The 22,759-nt window shown below is 45.1% G+C and overlaps 1 protein-coding gene across 1 annotated transcript; it reads right to left on the bottom strand.

Annotated features, from left to right (window-relative positions):
* Positions 1 to 1,493: 1,493 nt before the first annotated feature.
* Positions 1,494 to 21,055, bottom strand: TBC1D10C (TBC1 domain family member 10C). Its single transcript, XM_053399822.1, has 9 exons — positions 19,273 to 21,055; positions 13,077 to 13,176; positions 11,981 to 12,088; positions 11,107 to 11,213; positions 7,030 to 7,144; positions 6,589 to 6,654; positions 5,732 to 5,921; positions 5,056 to 5,210; positions 1,494 to 3,881 (listed from the first exon to the last, which is right to left on the bottom strand). Exons 1-9 carry the CDS (start codon positions 19,461 to 19,463, stop codon positions 3,459 to 3,461), a joined length of 1,455 nt encoding a protein of 484 aa, XP_053255797.1. The 5' UTR covers positions 19,464 to 21,055; the 3' UTR covers positions 1,494 to 3,458.
* Between the last annotated feature and the right edge of the window lie 1,704 nt (positions 21,056 to 22,759).

Genomic DNA, 22,759 nt, shown 5'->3' with positions numbered 1-22,759 from the left:
TTCAAAGTAACATCTCTACTGTGTGTGTGTGCGCGCGCGCGTGCGCGCGTGTGCGCGCATATGCAGGCCTACTGACAGCACCCAGCACCTTCATGCAGTTGCCAAACTGGCACATTTCACCAGTCCTTTCCCCCACCCTGGGCACCTGGCTATTGGCTTACTTGGCAGTTGCAGGTGACCATTTTAATTTCCCACAATGCCCTGGGGCAATGCTAAATTTTGGGGTGGGTGGGGAATTTAAATGGCTGTCCACTGCCGCCACTGCCAGGTGATTCCATGGCTGGGGTGGGGAGCTCTGACTAAGAAGGGGCACCACCATGGTGCACTTGGCTGAAGGCGTCTATAAATCTGTAGTTGGGCCTGTGTGTTGCGACCCTTCCCCTGGGGAGGAGAAAAAGCACACCACCTCCCAGAACTGCAGTGGGGTGAAAAGGCTCTCTTTTTCAATCTCTTCAACTAAGACCACAGTGGCAGTTTTCATTTGGTATTCCATAGAGTTCTGGGATTCCTGAGAAGTCAGGATGGACAACTTAGAAGAAGCGTAAGCTGAACTAGAGGCAGTATTCTAGGTAAAGGATTTTGCTTCTTATCAGCTTATACAGATAGTGGAGTAGAACTCCAGACAACCAGGTGATTATTCTCTCCCTTCCACCAAAAATAATAGTAAAATTTTAAAAAATGGTTTAAGATGTTGTGAGCTGTATTACAAGGCATCTGTAAACATGCAGAAAGTTCTGCACATGTCAATCCATGATCCGCTTCACTGTTCAAAGGAGAGCCTCATTCCTTGTATGTAACCTGAAACCTGTTTGTCTCACAGCTGAAATGGGTTCCTCAATAGGCAACAGTGGGAGCGACAAGTTGGGATCCTAATTATCTATTTCTCCTTTGGCAGCACAATGCCATGCCATCGCCACTGAGAATGGAGAGGAGCGGATAGAGATCACAGCAAGGTGCAGAAAGTCCTTGTAAGGCAAAGAGCTACAGACTGAAATCAAACAGATCCCTGCCCGATTAAACCACAACTTGCTGTATTTCTACACAACACAGAGACACCTTGTGGTCGATTTATATAGTCCCATTTTAATAACTTGCGTATGTCCCTGGCTGGCAATTAGTAAGTTTTGTCACTGTTGTTTTTGCTGCAACAGACCAACACGGCTTTTACCCCTCTGGATTTGTCACTCAGTATAAAATAATGAGCCAAGTTTCACTGTCTACATTCATTCCATGCACCGTGCTCTGCCAACCATTCCTGCTCATTCCACTAAGCAAGTCAGCTGATTCTGAGCTAGTTCCTGATTGGCCTCTCCCCCTATAACTGCCACACCTATTTCCAGTTATCCCTGCTGGAACCTGCATCTGTGATTTGCTTTTGGCCTTATGCTCCTAGGTCCCAGCAGTTGTATTGTTGCACCCACCCCACCCTGCGAGTGGTGTGAGATTTCAGGGGTTCAGTTTCCTTGGAATGGGGGACAGTGGAGACTGTGGTGTCTCAATGATATATAGTATGGTTTATTTACACATCTATACAACCTCAGCCTAAGATGGAGGGGCTCACAGCATTAAAACCCCAAAAGGTCTTGCTCAGTGCTTTTTTCAATAAAAATAGGTGCTGGCACCCACCACGAAATTGTTACAGTAAGTTGCCAGGTGACTCTGAGCAGCCCTGAACAGATGTTGCTTTGACAACAGCTGCATTCAGGACCCACAGAGGTGCTAAAAACTATGACAAGCTGTCCCCTAGTTGGTTTGGGGGTTGTCCCTGGTTCTGGTGCAGGCCAAATAAATGTGCCCCCGCCTCCCTCATTTTCTTAAGATTCAGGGAGTGACTAGGGTAACTCGGAAGGACCCTTGCGCAAACGCATGTGTGCGCAACGGCAGAGGCCTGGCTGGAAGGCTTACAGCCTGCCACCGCTACACGGGAGACAGACTGAAAACCAAGAAATACAAATTGGCCCCACCCCATAGCTTGACCAAAGCTAGGAGTTAGGAGGACTCATATATCTTTTTTAAAAGTATAGACTCGCACAAGCTGGCCAGCTTCCGTTTTGACTTGAAATGTCAAAAAGACATCAGTGTTGTAGCCTTGCCTCATAATGGCCTGGGACCGGATCACAACTGTGGCTCACTCAGTATATTCATCTACTCTCAGGCCTATGCCTTGTCATAGGGAGAGACTTCCAAACCTTGTGCAATTTGCAGGGTGGACTTAATCCTGTTTGAGCACTAATGCTGGGGGGAGCCGAACAGGTGCAGGTGTCAGGCCAGGTTGAGGAGGGGATTAGCTGAGAAGACATCCCTGCAGGTGCTCTGCTGTCTCTCTCCACATAATCTGACAAGGGACTAAACTAGTTACCACTAGCAAGGACGATAACATTTATCTGGGGTGCGGGTGGGGTGATGGAATCGCCCAGGCCATGGCAAGTTTCTCCCCTGTGGTGTCATTATTCAGGCATGTGTGTACTACTGCTCACAGGAGGAACTAAAAGAATTTCCCCCATGCTGTTGGGGGCTACATCTTTTTAAAAATAAAATGAGATACTCTATTAAAGCTACATTCTGGATGCGAGCTAGCCTTGATAAAACTTGACACTGTTTTCCAGAACCTCCCCTCCCCGCTAGCTCTTATGCCTGCTGCTTGAGTGGGGAAATCCTTGTGTGCAGTGATGTGTATCTTATTAGTATGAGAAACTAAGGATTGGGGGAAACATAGTGTGTGTTATTTTAGTTATAACACTGCCACCTTCCTCTTCTTCTCTTGACTGGCAACAGGGGCCACCTGGCTGCATGAGTCTGAATGACACATGTGTGTGTATATGCATTTGCACACCAGGCCTTTTCTCTGATAGTAACACCATTTGCTCACTCAGTTCCTGAGAATGCAGATGATGATTGTCCCAAACCATTTCCATAGCTGGCATTCCTGGCTCTTGTTTCCAGCAGTCCTGGTTTTCCCAGCTGCTGTTTTCCATTGACTTTTAACACCCTCTTGTCACATAGTGGCTTTGCAATCATTTTGAGGTCTGAACTGATGAGGTGCCGTTCTCTCACCTGGCATAGATTTATCATTAGCTATATGGTGAGTGCCAGTTTCCATAAGTCCAGGAGAAAGGTAGAGGGGCCCCCCTCAATGAAATCCACATTACCCTAACCCCTACCCCTTTTAGCCAAATAATACCCACCTCCTAAATCTGTAGGTAAAACGTTTGCCGCCAAGGGTAGGAAGAATGGAATCTCCCTCCATGCACTGCCACACATCAGGGCTTAAGGAGCAGGGCTCCTGAATGAGGAAGTTTTGAGTCTTTCTTTTTAAAAACTGAGCACAGGCTTCAAGGCATCATGTGCTACAGATGATCACATGCACAATGAAACCAGGGCCGTGATAGAGGCTTGAATTTTGTTTCCTCTGCAGAGGCCTAGCTCTGTTCAGAACCTCTTCAGAACCACGTTCAGAATCATGTATCTACATAGAAGGAAGACTTCCTTCCTACAACGTCTGGCTCCAGCCTTCCCTCTGTTCTGCTGGTGGGACGTGGCATGAAGTGAAAGGTCTTCCCTCGTGTGTCCGGCTTCTTTCTCGTCTTCATTTTCTTCTGGCCTGGTGCTTCAGAGGCCTTCTCCAGCTTCTTCTTCTCATTGGGGGATGGAGGAGGAGGATCAACTGTGATCTGGGGGATGGTAAATGTATGGGTGCGGCTTCCAGGATCCTCCTCGTCGTTCCGTGCATACTCCAGCTGCTGTGCATCAAAGATGGCCTTTGAGCCAGACAACCGAAGTTCTGGGCTGTACTGGAAGTCAGGCCGAGATGCGCGCAGCTTCTTCAGTTGGGCTCTGCATTCACGTTCCAGATCACGGTCTGAGATGGGCACGTCATGTACCTGCCAGATACAAGGAAAGCTTTTAGGATCCGAGGCCTCAAACCTGTAACTTGGGATTTGGGGCCTGCTGCCTAAGGAAAGGGGGCTCCCAAGAAGGCAATCTGGAATGGCTGTCATAATGTTAGGAATCTATCAACAGATAGAAAGCGAGGAAGGGAGAAGCAGAAGAATAGCAGCCAATAAACTGAAAGCTTGTTGGATAGAGGCTGCCCAGTCTGAGACAGCAGAGCCAAGCAGATCTGGCAGCTGACACGTGTATGTGTGTGTGTGTGTGTGTGTGTGTTTGTACACAGACTAGTTGTTGTGAGCAGATCTGCTTGAGGCAATGTGTTCAGCTGGTGTTGGCCCCAAGAAAGCTTGGCTTTCTTTTTCCTGAAAGGTTGTTTTCAGACAGCCCTTTCCCCATTATTCTGTTGTTTTTATAGGTAACCATACACATAAAAATAAAATTTGGGAGCATGGCAAACACATTCACAAGCACATGTAGCATGTTCATCTTGCAGCCAGGCTTGGCCATGGCTCCCTGTCATAGGATCACAGAGTTGGAAGGGGACTCAAAAGGTGTGAGCATATAAGCTACAGGGCAATCGTCCCATGAACTATGCAGTTGAGGGGTGCCTAGATGAAAGTTTAACTGAAGCTTGACAATTATCTCCTCCCCATGATCACCCTCACCGGGGCTGCCAATTTTCTTAATCACCTCTTGCTCCTAGGCAGGACCTGCAGACATGAACAGGTGAACACACTTCTTCATGTCTTCCAGCTCTACAATTCAATGATTCTATGTCATGAAAAGCTTTGCCTGCTTATTTTTGCACATCACGATTCTGTGAAAGGCATGAGGCAGGTTTTTTGGCAATCCTAACACACACAGAGGGAGCCTGCTATATCTGATGCAGAAAGAAACAAGAAAGGGAGCTGCAGGTAATTTAAATGTAGGGCAGGGATAAGGAATCTGGGGCTCTCCTGTTGTTGCTGGACAACAGCTCTCATCACCCCTGGCCATTGGCCATGCTGACAGGGCAGGGGCGTTAATGGGAGTTGGAGTCTAACAACATCTGAAGGACCCCAGGTCCCCGACCCCAGGTGTAAGATGGTCTCCTGTTGCTGCTGCTGCTGGCAATTCAGTAGACTGGGTAAAAGTCCCAGGAAGAGGAGCTCCAGTAGTTTCTACCTCAGCCATGAATGTGTCTTCTTGCAGGAGGTGAGCTGGGATACTGCGCAGCTTCTCCAGGGTCTCCACCACCCCTGCGCAGTCACGTAGTTTCTCTGAGGAGCCCAGGGCTAAGCGGATCAACAGCATCCCCACACGAAACAGCACCTTGATCCCTGCAGAAGAAAAATCGGGGCAGAGTTTAGGGCACTCAGATATGGTCAGAAACTCCCTTATACTAGGCCAGGCTACTTATCTGTCTCAGAAATGTCTTTTCTTCTTGGCAGAGTCTTGGGTCAGAGAACACCTTCCACATCATCAGCTCCTGACCTTTTCAGCTAGAGGTGGGACCTTTGGTGTAACACATAGCTTAGAGGTAGACAACCCGCCTTGTACACAGAGGGTCCCAAGTTCAATCCCTGGCATCTCCAGGTAGGGCTGGGGAGAGACATCTGTATGAAACCCTGAAGGGCCATTGCCAGCCATTGGAGGCAAAACTGAGCTAGATGGACGAATGACCTGACTCAGTAAAAGGCAGGTTCCTATGTTTCTATGCTCCAAAACAAACATTCCTCACCTAGGCCTCTGCCAACTCTAACCACTCCATTGAGGCCTTGTGATGTTTCGCCCACAGATTCTCTCCTCCTCCACCCTTTGAATAGGCCCACAGTTCCTTAAGTCCATGACAGCCACTCACCCTCACTGAGAAAGGCATCCCACACCCTCAGCACTGTGGGAAAGGGCAGGCTGCGGGTAAAGAGGCACAGAAACCACTCTGGCATGTAGAGCAGAGGGCCCACGCCATGCTTCTGCAAGTGCTTAAGCGCCTTGGGGCACACCCGGCGCAGAAGGGCAACAAACACTTCGCTGTCCAGCAACAGCGCTTCCTGCAGGAGAAGGGAGAGAAAATGTCGTGGTTAAATATATGGTTGGTCAGATACTGTCCCGAAGGACTTCATCCCGCCATGACCCACAAACTCCACCTTTCACATCTTTCAAAATGAATGGCTCTTTCTAATTTGCCAGAAACTGTTTCCGGAGTCTATGCTGCCCATTTTATCTGGCAGAACTCTTGCACCTCAGCAGCTGTGGGACAGGCCAAAAAGCAACTGCTGAAGGTTCTCTCACAGTCATCGCTGTTGAAAGCTGCAGCTCTTGAATCCCTGTCTTTTATTCAGCTATTCAAACGTGCAAACGCCATATCTTCAAAATGGTGGCGGCCTTACTAGTACTTGAGATGGAGGCCCTACAAATCAGACCTTTCTCTCCCCAACCAAGTCAGCCCACATCCACAATAATCCTAGACCAATCTTCCTCAACCTGGTGTCCTTCAGATGTTGCTGGACTCCTCACAAGTGGCCATGTTCGGTGGTGCTGATGGCAGTTGTAGTCCAACAGCACCTCCCCCCTCCCCCAAATTATCTGACAACTGCTCTCAGAAGATAAGTTTCTACACAGCTCTGCCCTCAGTGGGAAATGTCCCTGACTCAGCATCACAACTGCCCACTTCCTGTTGCCCCAGGGAGGACTCTCCTCCTTCCCCCAGTCTATTACCATCTTGGGGCTGTAGTAGCCAGGCAGGTAGCAGTCGCAGATCTGCACCAGGCACCAGAAGGCTTGCTGGAAAGGACAAGTAGGCTGAATTAGTGAAACTTTCAGGCAAATGGGAACTGCGGCGGGGTGGGGGTGGAGGCAGGAGGGAAGGGAAAGGAGTGTGATGGGAAGAATGAGAGAAATGATGCTAATAAAGAAGAGGAAGGAATCATGATAACAATAGGAACAAAGGGCATCCCCTCCAAGTGCCATGGAAAATCCCAGACATCCCATTCTTTTTGTGCAATATCTTGGGTGTTGTGATCTTGCGTGCTCTCATGCTGCACTCGCCCACCCACCCCCAGTGCTGTTTTGGGGTGAGAGCATGCCCTAGAAGACGCACAAGCTTTGTTTTGGGTCAGAAAAAGTCAGACAGCATGTGTAGCTTGGCATGAGACTCACCTCTGCAGGCATGTGCATGAGCAGCAGAGCACCCAGAGGTCCCTGGGCCTGACAGTAACCCTCCTGGGGCCGATATACAGTGTAGGCTTTTAGTAGCTGCAGGAGTCCTTGCTGCCTGTAAGGGAACAGAGGCTTAGAAAGAAGCCTGGAATTCATAGACACAGCCTTACATTTAGTTACACCCATCCAATCTAGCCAGAAAAAGCAAACCTGCTCTACTCTCCTGTTGTCCTACATTAGACCACAGGCCAGATTCAATGAACTGGTCCTGTTAGTGGAAGCCCATGCAAGGACTTCCAGTAGCACAGCAGGGCTTTCTCACCTCCACTCTCCCCAAATCTGCTCTGGAGGGTTGGGGGAACCCCTAGAACAGATTTAGGAAATACATGGGGTAGGAGGGGGGAATCACTTGCACTGATGAGACACATTACTCAGCCCTCCTTTGGATACAGCCCTATGTGTACAAACTGCTTTAGACATTTGAATATTAAATAGCTTATAAATATTGCCAATAAATAAATGAATAAACAGAGTCAGCTGCCTTGGAATTGGGCATCCTAAAGAATGTCATTTAGGCACAAGCAACCGTCAATTGCCAGCTCTCATGCTTGTGGAGGAGAGGGGGGAAGGAGGAAAATGAGAAAACAAATGCAGCGTTAAACTTCTCTTCCAAGTGGTCAGTGAAATAGTACAATCCATGGCTTGACCTCATTTCATGTATACACCAACAGCTATTGAAGCTACCCCGTTCATCCACCCCATCAATGTTCCTTCCTTCCTGCTCTATTTCCTCCTTGTTTTTCATGGCTTTTAAAAGTGGTTCCCCCCACTCCTCTCCTTCTGCTGCAGCTACTATTATTTTGTCCCTCTGCCTTTGTTTTCTAATCTCTTCCATCCCAATCCTTGCTAGCTCATTCCAATTTGTTTGAAAAACTAAAGCCTAAAATAATTATGAAAAGGAAATAAGTGTATGCATATATAGCTGATGTTCTGTGTGCAGAATCTGGATTACTGATTTGTTTATTATAGTCCCAGGGCATGCACACTGTCTGTTTGGCCGCATTCTGGCAATGCAGGAAGAGTGTTTTGGATCACTGGTCTTCAAAGGGAGCTGGGTCAGGACCCACTACTGAGTTCCAGCCTGAACTGAGGTGGGTCAGAACAGCAGCACTGCCACCAGGGAAATATATAGCAAAAATAAGAAGAAGAAATGGGTTCCCAAATGCATGTCTGGGTTAAAGGTGGGTCCCAGGTCCGAAAAAACTATTTTGGATGACTCCTTAGATTCCTCCACAAGAGCTGGGTCCTTCTGTTGTCACAACAGTCAGACTAGACAATCACTGGGCTAGATGGGGCAAAGAATCTGTCTTGGGTTAAAGCAGTTTTCTATGCCAGCAGCATCAGAGAAAAAGAACCCAGTCTTAGTACATTAGATAGTACTAAAATGATAATGATGAAACAAGGTAGCTAAAATGACAAGAGGAAACAAAAAACAAAGAGGAAACAAAAAAATAAAAATAAAAAGAAGTTCGAACTAGGTATGGGTTGAACTATGTCAGCTGCATGTAGGAATAAAGGCTCTTTGGCTCCCCCTAGAGGAAATGAAACAAAAAGAGAAGCAGGGCTCCCTTGGGTTGGTTACTATAGCATCACACGGTCCCCTTGTTCCAAGCGGAAATAGCAACCTGTACTTCATAGAAAGCTTCAGTCTGTTTCAGAAGACAATAAAACAGGGCTTCCCATATGCAGCCTTCCCCCTGCCTCTGATCACATGCCAATATATCCAAAAGGAAACAAGTTCATGTTACCTGTGAGGAGGAGAGGGAGAGAGAGAGAGAGAGAGAGAGAGAGAGAGAGAGAGAGCGCTATGCTAGCACAAAACAAAAAAATTTTTTCTTTCCAGTAGCACCTTAAAGACCAACTAAGTTAGTTCTTGGTATGAGCTTTCGTGTGCATGCAAGAACTAACTTAGTTGGTCTTTAAGGTGCTACTGGAAGGAAAAAAATTTTTTGTTTTGACTATGGCAGACCAACACGGCTACCTTTCTGTAACTGTATGCTAGCACAGATAGCAGTGCAGTACAGATTAGGTACTCTGAGGCTGAAATCCTATTTGGACTCAGTGAGGCTTGCTTCTGTGTAGACATGTATAGGATTGCACTGTTAGCCTGACAGGGAATCTGTGGCCATCCATATGTTGTTTGACTTTCAAAACTCACCAGCCCCAGCCAGCATGGCTAGGGTCAAGGGTCATATAGTGGGAGTTGTCGCCCAACAACATCTGGAGGGCATCAGCTTCCCTGCCCCGCAGCTACAGGGTGATAGATTGTGTGCAAGTATTTAACTGTGGCTGAAATAATTATACTCTAATGATCAAATGATTTTGATATTTGTTTGTGTTCTGTCTTCAAGGTTTCTGGGAGATTCAAATTGCGCTGGATGTGCTCTCGAGTGCAACCCACCTTCCCCGGCTGCCTGCAAGTAAATAAATGTCCATTACGAACATCAGGACTGCCTTGCTGCTAATTCATGTTCGTCTCCTCCAGCCTACTGTCTCTGCCGCAGGTCCGCCAGACGCCCCTGAAAACTCACAAGCAGGGCATCAGCATGGTGACGATTCCCTCTTGTGTGTCTCCATTAATATTAATGGCATAAGAGTGTGTCTTTTGCAGCCACGTTTAAAAAGGCAATACAGATACAATTTGCTGTTTTGTCTCTGGAGGGAACTTAGGCAACTTGGCTGCTGTTGGCAAGGCCTTCCAGGTTGTGATCTCACGGACAGAGTCCTCATTCACAAGACTGTGTGTGTAAAGTGTGCACCAGCCAGTGGTGGAGGAAGCTGCTTGGGCGCCTGGGGCGGGGCGCACCATGGGGCCTCCAGAGTCTGCCTGTCTCCTCCCACTCTGTTGCCCTACAGCTGGGGGGAGACAGCAGGTGGACTGTTTGGGCAGCGCGGAGCCTGCGCATGCCCAAGCCACCGCGTCTCTCCCAGGCGAGATGCATGGCTTGGGCACGCTGCAGGCCCCACGGTGAGTGCTGCCCGGCATTTTGTCACCCCCAGTGGTGACACCCAGGGCCAGCCACACCCACTGCACACCCCTTCCTCTGCCCCTGCCTCCAGGCACAGGTTTGCTTTCCTTTGTGAGGATCTCCTGTAACTCACAACATGTGCTAGAACTTCAGGCTTGGAAATTTGCACATTTCACTTCCCTGCTATCAAAGCCAGGGAAATGAAACTGTAATAGGAACATAGTAAGCTGCCATGCATCACATCAGGCTGCTTGCCCATCTAGCCCAGTATTGTCCACTTTGACAGGCAGTTCTCCTGGTTCCCAAGCAAATATCTTTTCTATCACCTGCTACCTAATGCTTTTTAACTGGAGATGCCAAGAGATACTCTGCCGCTGAACTATGGTTCCTTTCTCAAACAGGGAGATTGTGGGCAGTGTTCAACAAAATAGTTGCATGTGCGCACAAGGATGACCACTAAGTACAAAGGAATTCCGCCTCCCCCGGCCATCTCCAGATCTGCTCTGAAGGGTTCAAAGCAGCCCTAGAACAGATTTAGGGAGTGCACAGAGGGACCAAAGCGGTAAGAATGTCCCATTGCACAAGGAGAAATTCACTTGAGTGTGAACAACCCCATGTCTGCACCTAGGCTACTGGAGAATGGTAGAGTACACCCGCTCAAGAATTCTGCTTAAATATAAAAGGAAAAGGAACACCAAAACTGTTTTGTTGTGGTAATGAGTGTCAGAAGCCCATTTACTAGTATTTGTCCAGTTTTGTTTTCATTTAAAGTTTGGATGTGTGCTCCCCTGTTCAAGTTCTACAGCAAGATTCCATGAAACCTCCACATTAAATGAAGAAGCACAGCCAGCCTAGCCTTCTTTCACTTTCATATGGCTTACAGAAGAAGCATGTTTACATTTTATTTTAAAAGTGTTTCTTACGCTGCATTCAGGAAACTTGACTTGCTGAAAGACCCTCCATTCAACTTCACACCTTTTAAACCCTATGGTAGTCTATTCAGAAATTAATCTGCCTCTCCTGTTCACATTATTAGCCCTTCACTTACCCAGGCCCTTCAGGGGACAGAAACATCTCATGGAAAGGGAACTGGCGATGAATGTCCTTTCTGATGGTCTCCACCCATTGAGGATCACCAGGTATCTCCTGCAGCTCCTACAACAACAAACTACTTTCAGAATGACCTGGATAGAAGGGTTACAAGATTCAGGAGAGATCACAGACACACAGACACAGACTATTCCTGAAGGAAGTATATATGGTTCCAACTTTTTTAGCTGCAAACAGACCTAGATAACTTTTGTTGTTGTTTCAATCTACATTTTACCAAAATTGCTGGGCTTTTCATCTGCTGCTGTTTTAGTTTTGTAATTGGGCTGTTTGGGATGTATTTAAACATTGTTTCAGATTGTTTTTCCATAGATTGTTTGTGAGCTGCCTTGAGAAAGCTTTGCCCTGAAAGGCAGTATATGAGTTGATTAAATAAGTGGAAACATGCAAAGGAATAAACAATGGCAAGCTCAAGGTTTCCTTCCAGCCAGAATGAAGAACAGCAAGTTTAACAGCCCAATCCTATGCATGTTGACTTAAATCCCATTATCTTAAAGGAGACTTACTCCAAGGTAATTGTTTGTAGCATTATACTGCACTGCACAGCATTCCTTACTTGCTATGAGAACTGCTCTAGCCATAACTATGTCTGGGCAGCCACCAGATGATAATGTAAAATATCCAAATCAGCAATCTCAGCCAGTAAGAACAAGGTGATGGGTTGCCCAACGAACCATGAAATGAAATAAGGGTTTACAGGGAGAGGACATGGAAGAAGAGCATGAGGAGGTGAGTAATGGCAGAAACTGCAGCAAGCAGAGACCTACAGGAATGTCAGAGTGCAAGTACAGCTGCACAAGATGTGACCTCACCTGGTACTTTCCGGGGTTCCTCATCATTTTGGCTTGTCCTCCACACAGCAGAGGCCAGCAGCGGACACGTAAAGATGAAGGGATCCCCTTCCGGCATAGCAGCTTCACCTGAGCCAACAGACCTCATCAGCAAAACAGTGATCCTGTACAATGCTCCATCATAAGGTGGACCCAAATGTAGGCCCATCATAGAGCCAGTCAAGGCTGGGGCCAGAGATAGCTGGCAGGTGTCCATCTTGTTTCCCATGCCTTTTAACATCCACATGAAACCCCTGAATGAGGGTGAAGTGCAGATTTAGGGCAAGGTGTCATCGGTATGTGATTGATGATGATTTCCAGCTCTGTTTCTCCTTTACATTTCATTTTGTTGAGGCTGCAGAAATGCTAGATTGGCGTCTGGGACCAGGAATGGACTGGAATCATTTATTTTGAGAGTATATATTGGATTCATTTATTTTGAGAGTATATATTGTCATTTCATACAACATATAACATGGTACTGTACAACAATATATACAATAAAATATAAACCACAATGAAATCAGTAAATATATATATATATATATATATATATATATATATATATATATATATGTATATATATATATGTATATGTTAGGAGATCAATAAACTAAACCTCAATCTCCTTGACAAGATGGAGGTACTGTGGATATGTGGTTTATCAATCAGAGGAGGTGGTATTCAACCTGGTCTGAATGGGGTTGCACTCTTTCCCTAAACAGGAATGGTTAACCTATGGTCCTCCAGATGTTGCTAGACTACAACTTCCACCAAGCTTGAACCATAGTTCTGCCATGATCTCTTCTCACTGTGCTAGTATTTGGAGGAAGATCAGGGAGGGTGGATTTAAAAATGCTGGTGAATACCCTTGCTAGGGGAGGAGCATATCTCCAAAAATGTGGAGCAAATTCTCATTGTGTAGGCAGAATATGGGCTGTTGTTCTTTGTCTATGAGTCAGTGAGAGAAACTCCTTGTGAACGTTATTTTCTGATCTTAATGGGACTCATCAAATGCTCCATTTAAAGAGGATAGCAGTATCAACAACAAAGCAAATTATCTCCAATTTCCTCTTACCTTTCTGTAACGCCGGGCCATGGTTTTCTCCCAATGACTTGTCATCTCCAGCCACTTGGTCTCACGGTGCCGGATGAGCTCAACTGTGGGCTGCCCTAGGCTATATGTGGGAGAAACAAGAACAAGGCTAAAGACATCTTCCTCTTCCCTCACTTATTGGCCACTTTCTTTTTTAACGCATCCATCATGTCTCATTAGATGCACCTAGCCAATCTTACAATGTTTAATTTATTGAGGGCTGCTTATAATTTTTTTTAGTGCATTTTAAAATTATTTGCAATTCATCTAGAGGCTGCTATGTATTAGGCAACAAACGAATTAAATAATACTAATGTAAAAATGAGGCAAGTTGTCATTCCTTCAGATCCACCTCAGAACCACTTTCCTTTGAGGTGCAAATGCAAAAATGGCCACTACTACAGGGAGCTACTTCAGAAAAAGCACAGTCATTGCCACCCACAGAGACAGGCCTCAGGATGTTGATGATCTTGGGTTCTGGGCAGCTTCCTATGGATTTAGCGGTCCTGAGCGATATAAGACCTTGAAAGTAAAAAAAACAGCACTTTTTTTTTTAAAAAAAGATATTTATTAAGATTTTCAATTTTTTATACAAACAAAAAACAAACAAAAAAATTAAAAAAGACATACAGTTCATAATACAATCTTTTCAGTAACATATTTCTCTGACCTCCTCATACCTCCCCTTCTTGTATTCCCTTTTAAATTCTTTGTTCAGCAAATCCTTAACTTAAAGCATTACAGCTTATAATATCACCTTATTTTCTATCCAAACCCTTTTTTTCATCCATGTTCCTTTATATCATTACAGCTAGAAACCACTCAATTTCAATCCAACATCATTCAGCATTCCTTAATTTTACAATATTTCTGTAAATAGTCCTTAAATTTTTTCCAATCTTCTTCTGCCGACTCTTCTCCCTGGTCACGGATTCTGCTCGTCATTTCTGCCAATCCCATACAGTCAATCAGTTTCATCTGCCATTCTTCCAGAGTGGGTAGATCTTGCGTCTTCCAATACTTTGCGATGAGTATTCTTGCTGCTGTTGTAGCATACATAAAAAAAGTTCTGTCCTTCTTTGGCACCACTTGGCCGGCCATGCCCAAGAGAAAGGCCTCTGGTTTCTTCAAGAAGGTATATTTAAATACCTTTTTCAATTCATTATATATCATTTCCCAGAAAGCCTTAATCCTAGGGCACGTCCACCAAAGGTGAAAGAATGTACCTTCATTTTCCTTACATTTCCAACATTTGTTATCGGGCAAATGATAGATTTTTGCAAGCTTGACTGGGGTCATGTACCACCTATATATCATTTTCATAATATTCTCTCTTAAGGCATTACATGCCGTAAATTTAATCCCGGTGGTCCACAACTGTTCCCAGTCAGCAAACATAATATTGTGTCCAACGTCTTGTGCCCACTTAATCATTACAGATTTAACCGTCTCATCCTGGGTATTCCATTTCAGCAGCAAGTTATACATTTTTGACAAAGTCTTAGTTTTGGATTCTAACAATTCTGTTTCCAATTTAGATTTTTCCACCTGGAAACCAACTTTCTTGTCCGAATTGTAAACCTCCATTATCTGGTAATAATGAAGCCAATCTCGCACTTTATCTTTCAATTTCTCAAAACTCTGCAATTTCAGTCTGTCCCCTTCTTGTTCCAAAATTTCCCAGTATTTTGGCCATTTGGCCTCCATGTTAAGTTTTTTCTGAGCCTTAGCCTCCATTGGTGACAACCACCTTGGAGTTTTATTTTCCAATAGATCCTTATATCTATTCCAAACATTAAACAGTGCTCTCCTGACAATATGGTTTTTGAAAGCTTTGTGTGCTTTAACCTTGTCGTACCACAAAAAAACACACACAAAAAAACAGCACTTTTAATTGAGCCTGGGAACAAATCAGCAGCTAACATAGTAATGTCAGAACCAGTGCTCAGGGCCGTCTTAAGCATATCCGACGCCGTGGTGCAAAGATCCCTCCAGCGCCCCCTCCGGCAACTCCAAAACAAGGGAGGGGGTGGTGGAAAATGTCCTCTGCCTCCCCCACTGCCCTGATCCCTGGCCTGGTGGCAGCGATCAAGCAGGAAAACGTGCTGGCGGACATGCTCTCCGGCGTTGGGGTGCCAGAGAAGGCAGCCCAGGAAGGCTGCACACCGCCTTTCGCCAGGAAGCAGGAAGAGGACAACGACTGGAAGCAGGGCCGTCTTTAGCAGATGCAGAGGCTTGGGAAGGAAGCCACACGCATGCCAGCCATATAGTTGGCGGGGCGCAGCTGGCGGGTGTGCAGGGAAAGGGGAGGCTGCCGGCAAAGCCGCACAGCTCCCCCACTCGTTTGGGCGCCCCTGAGAGGCCGGCGCCCTGGCACAACGAACCACTAAGACCAATGGGAAAGACGGCTCTGCCAGTGCTATATATTCACATCTTCTTGTCCCAGTTAGGGATCTACCCACCATGCTCTGCTCTGTTTGTGATTTCCAAACAGTCAAAGGCAGCCCCATGTACTTCAGGTCTGTGGGATCCACTTTGGTTTTTTCTCTTAGAACCCTGAGGCCCATCAGCTGGAACTCGGTGCCAAATAGTGACTCAGGCAGGCAGGCATATGCTAAGAATTAAGAAGCAGGATGTTTCTGAGCACATGCTCAGCCTAGGAACTTGTGAGTAGTAGTAGAACCAACTTCACATGTCCCTTTTCACAAAAATCTATTCCTGTTTCCTTCCTCTGCTTTTCTTTTTCAGAAGCCTAATCAGAAAGTAGAAAGCTTTTCTATTGTTGCCAGCTCTTGCTGATCTACTGCAGATTAGCCAGAGATCTACCAGTTGATCCCGATCTACTTTCTGCCCTATAGGTTTAAGTTCTAACTGTAATTAGTAAGCAAATACAGAGCAGCCCTAAACAAATAATGTAATGAGCAAGTAAACACTGATTAAATCTTAAAATATGTTTGGGGAGTTGGCTACTTGGTTTCTCCCCTACCCCTCTAGAGAAATATTCAGTTTTGTAGATCCAGAGACACAGCATGGCTCCTTACAGTCCTGTTTTTATGTGTCATGTTCCTTGAGTGACAGAGAAATGCACTGAAAATTGTGGAATGAAAAACGGGAAGACATGTTAGCATCCTGCAAGCAAATCAGGATGAAGCATCACTGTCATTGTAACTAAACAAATCAGAAAGAATGTTAAATAAAGGCTGGATATTATCTAACTTCCGTGTAAGCTTTGTGCAGGCAAATCAGGATGAATGTTCAATAAATAGATGGTCAGAAGCAGCCTTTTAATAAATTTGACTTTCATGCTCTCTTTCCCAGGAAGAAAACTGTACATTGGCCAGGAAAAAGGGAAAAACTTTTTATCTTTAACAGGAAAGTCTCAGCATCTCACTAAACTCCAGTTTTCTATGATCCTTGGGGGAAGTTATGAAAGCTAAAGTTGTATTAAGTTGCATCAGATTTGATGCAGTTGATGCAGATTTGCAGTGTAGGTGTCAAACTCATGTAGATTTGCAGGGCTTCTGAATCTCCTGTGCAGTACGCCCTGCACACAGGCAAGCTGAAGAAACCTTGTCACTAACCACTGTAACCACCCCTGTTGTCATGGCGCACAAGTTGTCATGGACACAGTGAGAGGATGTGGCCACTCATGATTGCTATAATAGGAAGTGTTAGTTCATAGGTAGGCAGAGACATTTTCCTATGGAGGCTTCCCCTTCTACCTTACAGTAAATCTTAACATTCGGTCCATTGCTCATTCCAGCCCAGTCTTTATAGCCCTGTTACAAGTTGGACTTCAAGCCAGCTAGAGAATCTATCTAGTATTAATATGCATACATGAGTAATATTGCAGAGAGCTCCCGAGACGACTTTGCATTGCATTGTTTCATTTATTTATTTATCCCACTTGTATACCACGTAATCATTTACGTATCTAAGTGGTGTACCTAAAAGTAAACCACAGAAAATGGGACAAACATTAAAGGGTGAGCTATGTAGAAGTAAGGGAGGGAGGTGGGCAATCTGTTTCCACCAAGACTTGATCTCCCCACTCTCTACTAGTTACCTAAATTCTAGACTGCAAGCAACAATGATTGGGTCAATTTCTCTTGAGTTCCATTATGCAAAAAGTCAGTCTGGATTGCTTTTTAATTTCCCCTGCACCACTTCCTGTCTTTTCCAATACATGCAACCACTTTGCTAAGCAGTTTTAACCCTGCACTGAAAATATTCCTGGAGTATTGAAGCTTGACAAATGAAGCCTATGGACTGCATCCCCTCTACATCTTAGAAGTCCTTCTTTCAAATTATACCATTCCAATCAACAACATCTATCAACCTCACCTACTCCAGCCATTTCCCCATTGCAAATACTGTAACTGTAATAAAATAAAGATGGGGATTTGATGGGGATTTAAGGAAGGCAACTGACCAGGCAGAAAACAACACATGGGCCTGTTTCTATATGACTGCAAACAAATTATATATTTAAAGCACATTCGAAGCACATTCTTTCCCTCAAAGAATTCTGGGCACTATAGTTTACCCTTCACAGAGTTACAATTCCCAGGACCCCTTAGCTATCTACAGTGCCCAGAATTCTTTAGTTTTCCAACCATCCCCTGGGGTTTTCCTGTTAAGCATTAGGCCTATGGAGAATTCAACCTTGAATAAGTTAACTACTGAATAAGACCTTATCAATTTCAAGACAAGAGGGGAGTTTTGCAAGAAATGAGATTTCAGATTGCCTCAAGATTGCCATTAGAGTACACATGAAGCAGGTACATCTCCAGTTTGTCGCAGTTTGTATAGTTTCACCAAGGAAGGTCAAAATAACACAGAGAATGCTGAATAAAGTTTGGAAAAAAATTATTTGGGGTGATACAGGGTTATATAATACTTTGAATATGTTGGGCTATGACCAATGTCTGCAGCAGAGAGAGCCAGGAGGGTCATATGTAATTATATAACAAGAAAAATTCATAAAGAAATAACTAGATAATGAGACGAATTGATGACACCAATTGTACAATTGGCCAATACGTTATTGATGTAAATATGCTGAACTGTAGAAGTGTTAACAGGTATCAAATTTTGAATCTGTGATAATTATCTGTTTCCCTAGGCAAGGCAATAGTCACTGTCCTGCTCCAGCAAATGAGATATACATATGGAAACAGGCCTCCATGTTCCCAGTTAACAAAGATGCAGATGAGAAGAGCACATCTGTCACAATGGTTAGGGAAGCCCCACTGATCTGACTGGATGCATTTTTGCTAGTTCTATGGATTGTTTGAGCTGAGCCAAGATTTCTGTCCTCCTACATCAGGGACAGGAAGCTTATGGCCCTCTAGATGTTGCTGGAATCCAACCCTAACCATTGGCACTGCTGGTTGGGGCTAATAGGATTGGAGTCAACAGCATCTGGAGAGCCACATGTTCCTACATAATAAACCTGGGACCACACTATAGGTTTATTGTGTCTTTAATATTTTGTTGGGAGCTGCCCAGAGTGGCTGGAGCAACCCAGTCAGATGGGTGGCTTATTATTGTTGTTGTAATTATTATTGTCATCATCATCTATTATGTGTTGTGAATTTCTTTCTGTAGAAAAGGGAAGGAAGACTAGGAATGGAAAGATGAGGGAAGGTTTAGAACTAAGTACCAGGGATCTTGACCCCTTTTCATCCTCTCCATAAACAAAACCCATTCCTAGTCTCCCAAATAGCCACAATTCACTTAAATTAAATATGAGAGTGGATCACATTCCCTGATCCATTCTTCTTCTTCTTTTTCATTTCACAGTTATCAATATGTGTTTTAGAGCTACCTAAACAAAACTGGAAGCAATAATTATATGTTTCTTCTCCTTGGTTTTAAATCACATTTCTTGCTAATTAAATTAAGGATTATTATTCTGGGATCTGTGGACCCAGATGAGAATGAGAGTATCCTTCAGAATGATGATGCTCATCACATTCCAGAAACCTGTGCCTGCCTTTACAAACAAGAAAGGATCTAGAAATGATAATGCTGGGGAATAATGTGTCCCACCATCTTGAAAACTGCTACCATGCAGAGGTATTCAATGTCATCTTCCAAAAAGTGCTGCTTCACCCTCTCCCAAAGCTTCCTCCCCCTTTTCCCCATGGTCTTTGCAACAGAAAGCCTGCCTTACCCATTCTGGAGGCTACTGCCCCCGATGAAGCCATAGCGATCAGCTTGGCGATATGGAGGCATCCCATTCAGCTCGGAGTCGGAGCCCAGAGAGCTGGCATCATCATTCAGGGATAAATCAAAGGCATCTGGCAAGTCAGCCGCAGCTTGGCTCACATCAGGGAGCTCTTTGGAAAGAGTGAGGTCCGACATCCTTCTGTCCGAGAACAGCACCCTTATCTCAGGTTAGTTGCTACTGCACCCTTGACTTCACATCTGAATAATGAGAAACACGGAGCTGCGTCTATGACTGGGCCCCTTCTCAGTACTCCTGTGACTCTAGTTCCCCACAAAGCTCTGTAAGCTATTTCCTCCCACAACCATTTCCTGATGCAACTGACAGCACCCAGAGCTCTGCAAAGTGAACAGGGCAAAGGGGGCAGGGAGAGAGAGAAATGTGGGGAGCTGAAAATATGTGGGAAGCTAAACACTAGACAGCTTCCTACAGAGAGACTTGGAAGGTAGCCAACACCCCCAGCGAATGGCCTTACCTTCTTTCACCTGCTCCCCATGTACAAACATAGCCGTACTCCAAGTCAGGCTGTTGGCCATGTTACTTGGCACACTCTAAACTGACTGGCAACTGAATTCAATGTGTTCTCAGCCTGGGTTTTCCCAATCCTAGGTCTGGCACTGCAGTCACTATACCACTATGTTGAAAAATGTGTGGTTAAAGTGAACACCTCTATATGCAGTGGTGGCTAATGCTCATTGAGACTGGTAGGGCAGAAGGCTGGGAGCCCAACAGTAGGTGGAGCTAGAGTCAATGTTAGGTGGAGCTAATTGAATCTAGTTTTGCTCCCACATTCATTCCTGCTGAGCAACACTGATGCTAAAGAAGAGGAAGCTGACAGCTATTCCTACCCTCCCTGGGCTGGGTGTAAGTAGGCAGGTAGGCTAAGGACAGACTGAGGTTGCTGAGGTTGCACCCAAAAGGACTAGCTTCCACTGAATTTATGACAAAACCACTGGTTGGTATACAAAATGGACCCAGTGTGGCACGTGAAAGAATCCAGCTGGTCTGGATCATTTAGAGATCAGTCAGAAACAAGTGTGTGCTACTCCTGCCTTAGCTGCAACCACTCAGCCAAACGAATGAGGCTGCAATCTCTGGGGAAGGCTGTGTTTACCGACATAGTTCCCAGTGGTGTGCGTGTGGCGTCATGATTTGGAAAGTCACTGGCCTGAGTCACTGACTGCATAAACAACCACCCAGCACAACATTATTGGCTAGAAGATGCTGAAAACAATAGCTTCAAGTTCTCTGACCAAGCCTCCCTCACCCCACCCATTTTGGTTATGAGAGGCAGGAATTATGGTAGCAAAAGAGTTCTTCTTCCATACCAGGGCTAGTCAATGTGGTGCCCTCCAGATGTTGTTGGACTACAACTCCCATCAGCCTGTCAACATAGCCAGTGGTCAAGAATGAAGGGAGTTGGGAATCCAGCACCTGGAAACCACAGTTACTGCCCTGTTTAGTGCTGCAGCAGCATAGGCTCTGCTCTCTAGGAGCCATGTTTTCCCTGTAATACTTACTGAATTTGGGGTTTATATATTTCAACTGGACTTGGAAAAGCCCTCCTATGCCAGCTTCACACAAATCCCAAATGGAAGGCAGTTATTTATACACACATGTAGATCAAAAGATCACAAATTTGGGTGTATTTTTTCATGCAGCACACATCATAGCTCCTCAATCTAGTGAATACAGAAAATGAAAAACGTATAAATGTCACGTGCACATAAACGGCTGATACGGAAGGCGGGGGGGTACCTTCTGTATCTCACCGGCCCCACGAAAGGACCCCTTTGCCGCAGCTTCACCGGAGAAGGGACCTTCATCGGATCCAGCACATGTAGTTTTGACTTGGAAATCCTAGCCACCGGCCAAGTCACCGTCGCCGACATAACTGGCTCCCAGACTTTTCCAAACCTCACTATTGCCTGGGCTACTGTAGTCGGACATCCCCCTGATTGGAAGCCGCAGCCTATGGACTCTATGCTACTGCAAGCTTTTGCCTCTGGGAGGATGGAATCCTACCTTAGTGGCTTATTCTGGGTGTGCAGACACCGCGCATACACCTGGATAAGCCCGCACATGTCTGGATCCTGTTTCGTCGGGTACATTGTTCCCGGAATCAGGGTAGTCCCACATCTACCCCCCGGGAGACAGAGGAATAAGAGAGAACAGAAGGAGCTGTCAGACCTGTCAGACGTTGCTGCAAATGGGGAGACGGTAGGCAGAGCCCTCTTCCCCGCTTATGGGGCAGGATCTAATCATGTGGACATCCTTTGACTTACCGACATCCTTCTCAAATTCATGCAAGAGGCAACCCAGATCACAGACTCCCTGATGTCGGAACTGTCTGAGGTAAGACAGCTGAGTTTATTTGACAATATATCTTGGAGTTTCATGCTGAAGAACCTCCGGGGGATGGGGGTAGGCCAAGGGTTTGAAAATGGTATAGGTGCAATATACTCTGAACAGAAAGCAAAACTAATTGTAAACAATGTGGTTACAGAAGAGTTCAAGATTGAAAAAGGGACACGTCAGGGGTGTCCTATCTCCCCACTACTTTTTATATCGGTCCTGGAGGTTTTGCTTAATATGATTAGGAGGGACCAGTTGGTTAAAGGGATCCAGGTCGGAGCTAAACAATACAAATTGAGAGCATTTGCAGATGACCTAGTACTTACATTACAAGAGCCAGAAGCTAGTACGAAAAGAGTTTTGGAAATAATTCAAGAGTTTGGTCAAATGGCAGGATTTAAATTGAATAAGTTAAAGACTAAGGTATTGGAGAAAAATTTAACACAGGTTGAAAAAGAAAGGTTTCAGAATGAGACGGGGTTGACTGTGGTTAAAAAAGTGAAATACTTGGGTATAAATATGACAGCTAAGAATGTGAACTTATTTAAAGATAATTATGAAAAAACTTGGACAGAAGTGAAAAAAGATTTGGAGATTTGGTCAAACTTGAAGCTTTCCTTGTTAGGCCGAATTGCAGTTATAAAAATGAATGTATTGCCAAGAATGTTGTTTTTGTTCCAAGCACTACAAATAATGGATAAAATGGACTGTTTCAAGAAGTGGCAGAAAGATATATCTAAATTTGTCTGGCAGGGCAAGAAGCCCAGAATTAAATTTAAGATATTAACGGACTCAAAGGAAAGAGGGGGGTTTGCCCTGCCAGACTTCAAACTGTACTATGAAGCGGCAGCTTTCTGCTGGCTAAAAGATTGGCTGCTTCTTGAAAACACAGACATTTTGGATTTGGAAGGTTTTAACAATATTTTTGGGTGGCATGCATATTTGTGGTATGACAAGGTTAAAGCGCATAAAAGTTTTAAAAACCATATTGTCAGAAAAGCACTATTAAATGTCTGGGTCAGATATAAAGATTTGCTGGAAAACAAAACCCCAAGGTGGTTGTCGCCAATGGAAGCTA

The sequence above is a fragment of the Podarcis raffonei genome, chromosome 1 (assembly GCF_027172205.1).
Source record: "Podarcis raffonei isolate rPodRaf1 chromosome 1, rPodRaf1.pri, whole genome shotgun sequence".
NCBI classification, from domain to species: domain Eukaryota; kingdom Metazoa; phylum Chordata; class Lepidosauria; order Squamata; family Lacertidae; genus Podarcis; species Podarcis raffonei.
Note: the sequence above shows the minus strand (reverse complement) of the source record. Positions and strands in the feature narration are given on the sequence as shown.

What these genes read in the sequence shown, in the direction of transcription:
- TBC1D10C (XM_053399822.1), bottom strand. Translation starts at nt 19,463, where the DNA reads ATGTCGGACCTCACTCTTTCCAAAGAGCTCCCTGATGTGAGCCAAGCT. An exon ending in GGATGCCTTTCTCAGTGAGG is followed by an intron (nt 5,211 to 5,731) that starts GTGAGTGGCTGT and finishes TTTCTTCTGCAG; the next exon opens with GGATCAAGGTGCTGTTTCGT. An exon ending in AAGACACATTCATGGCTGAG is followed by an intron (nt 3,882 to 5,055) that starts GTAGAAACTACT and finishes TGTATCTGGCAG; the next exon opens with GTACATGACGTGCCCATCTC.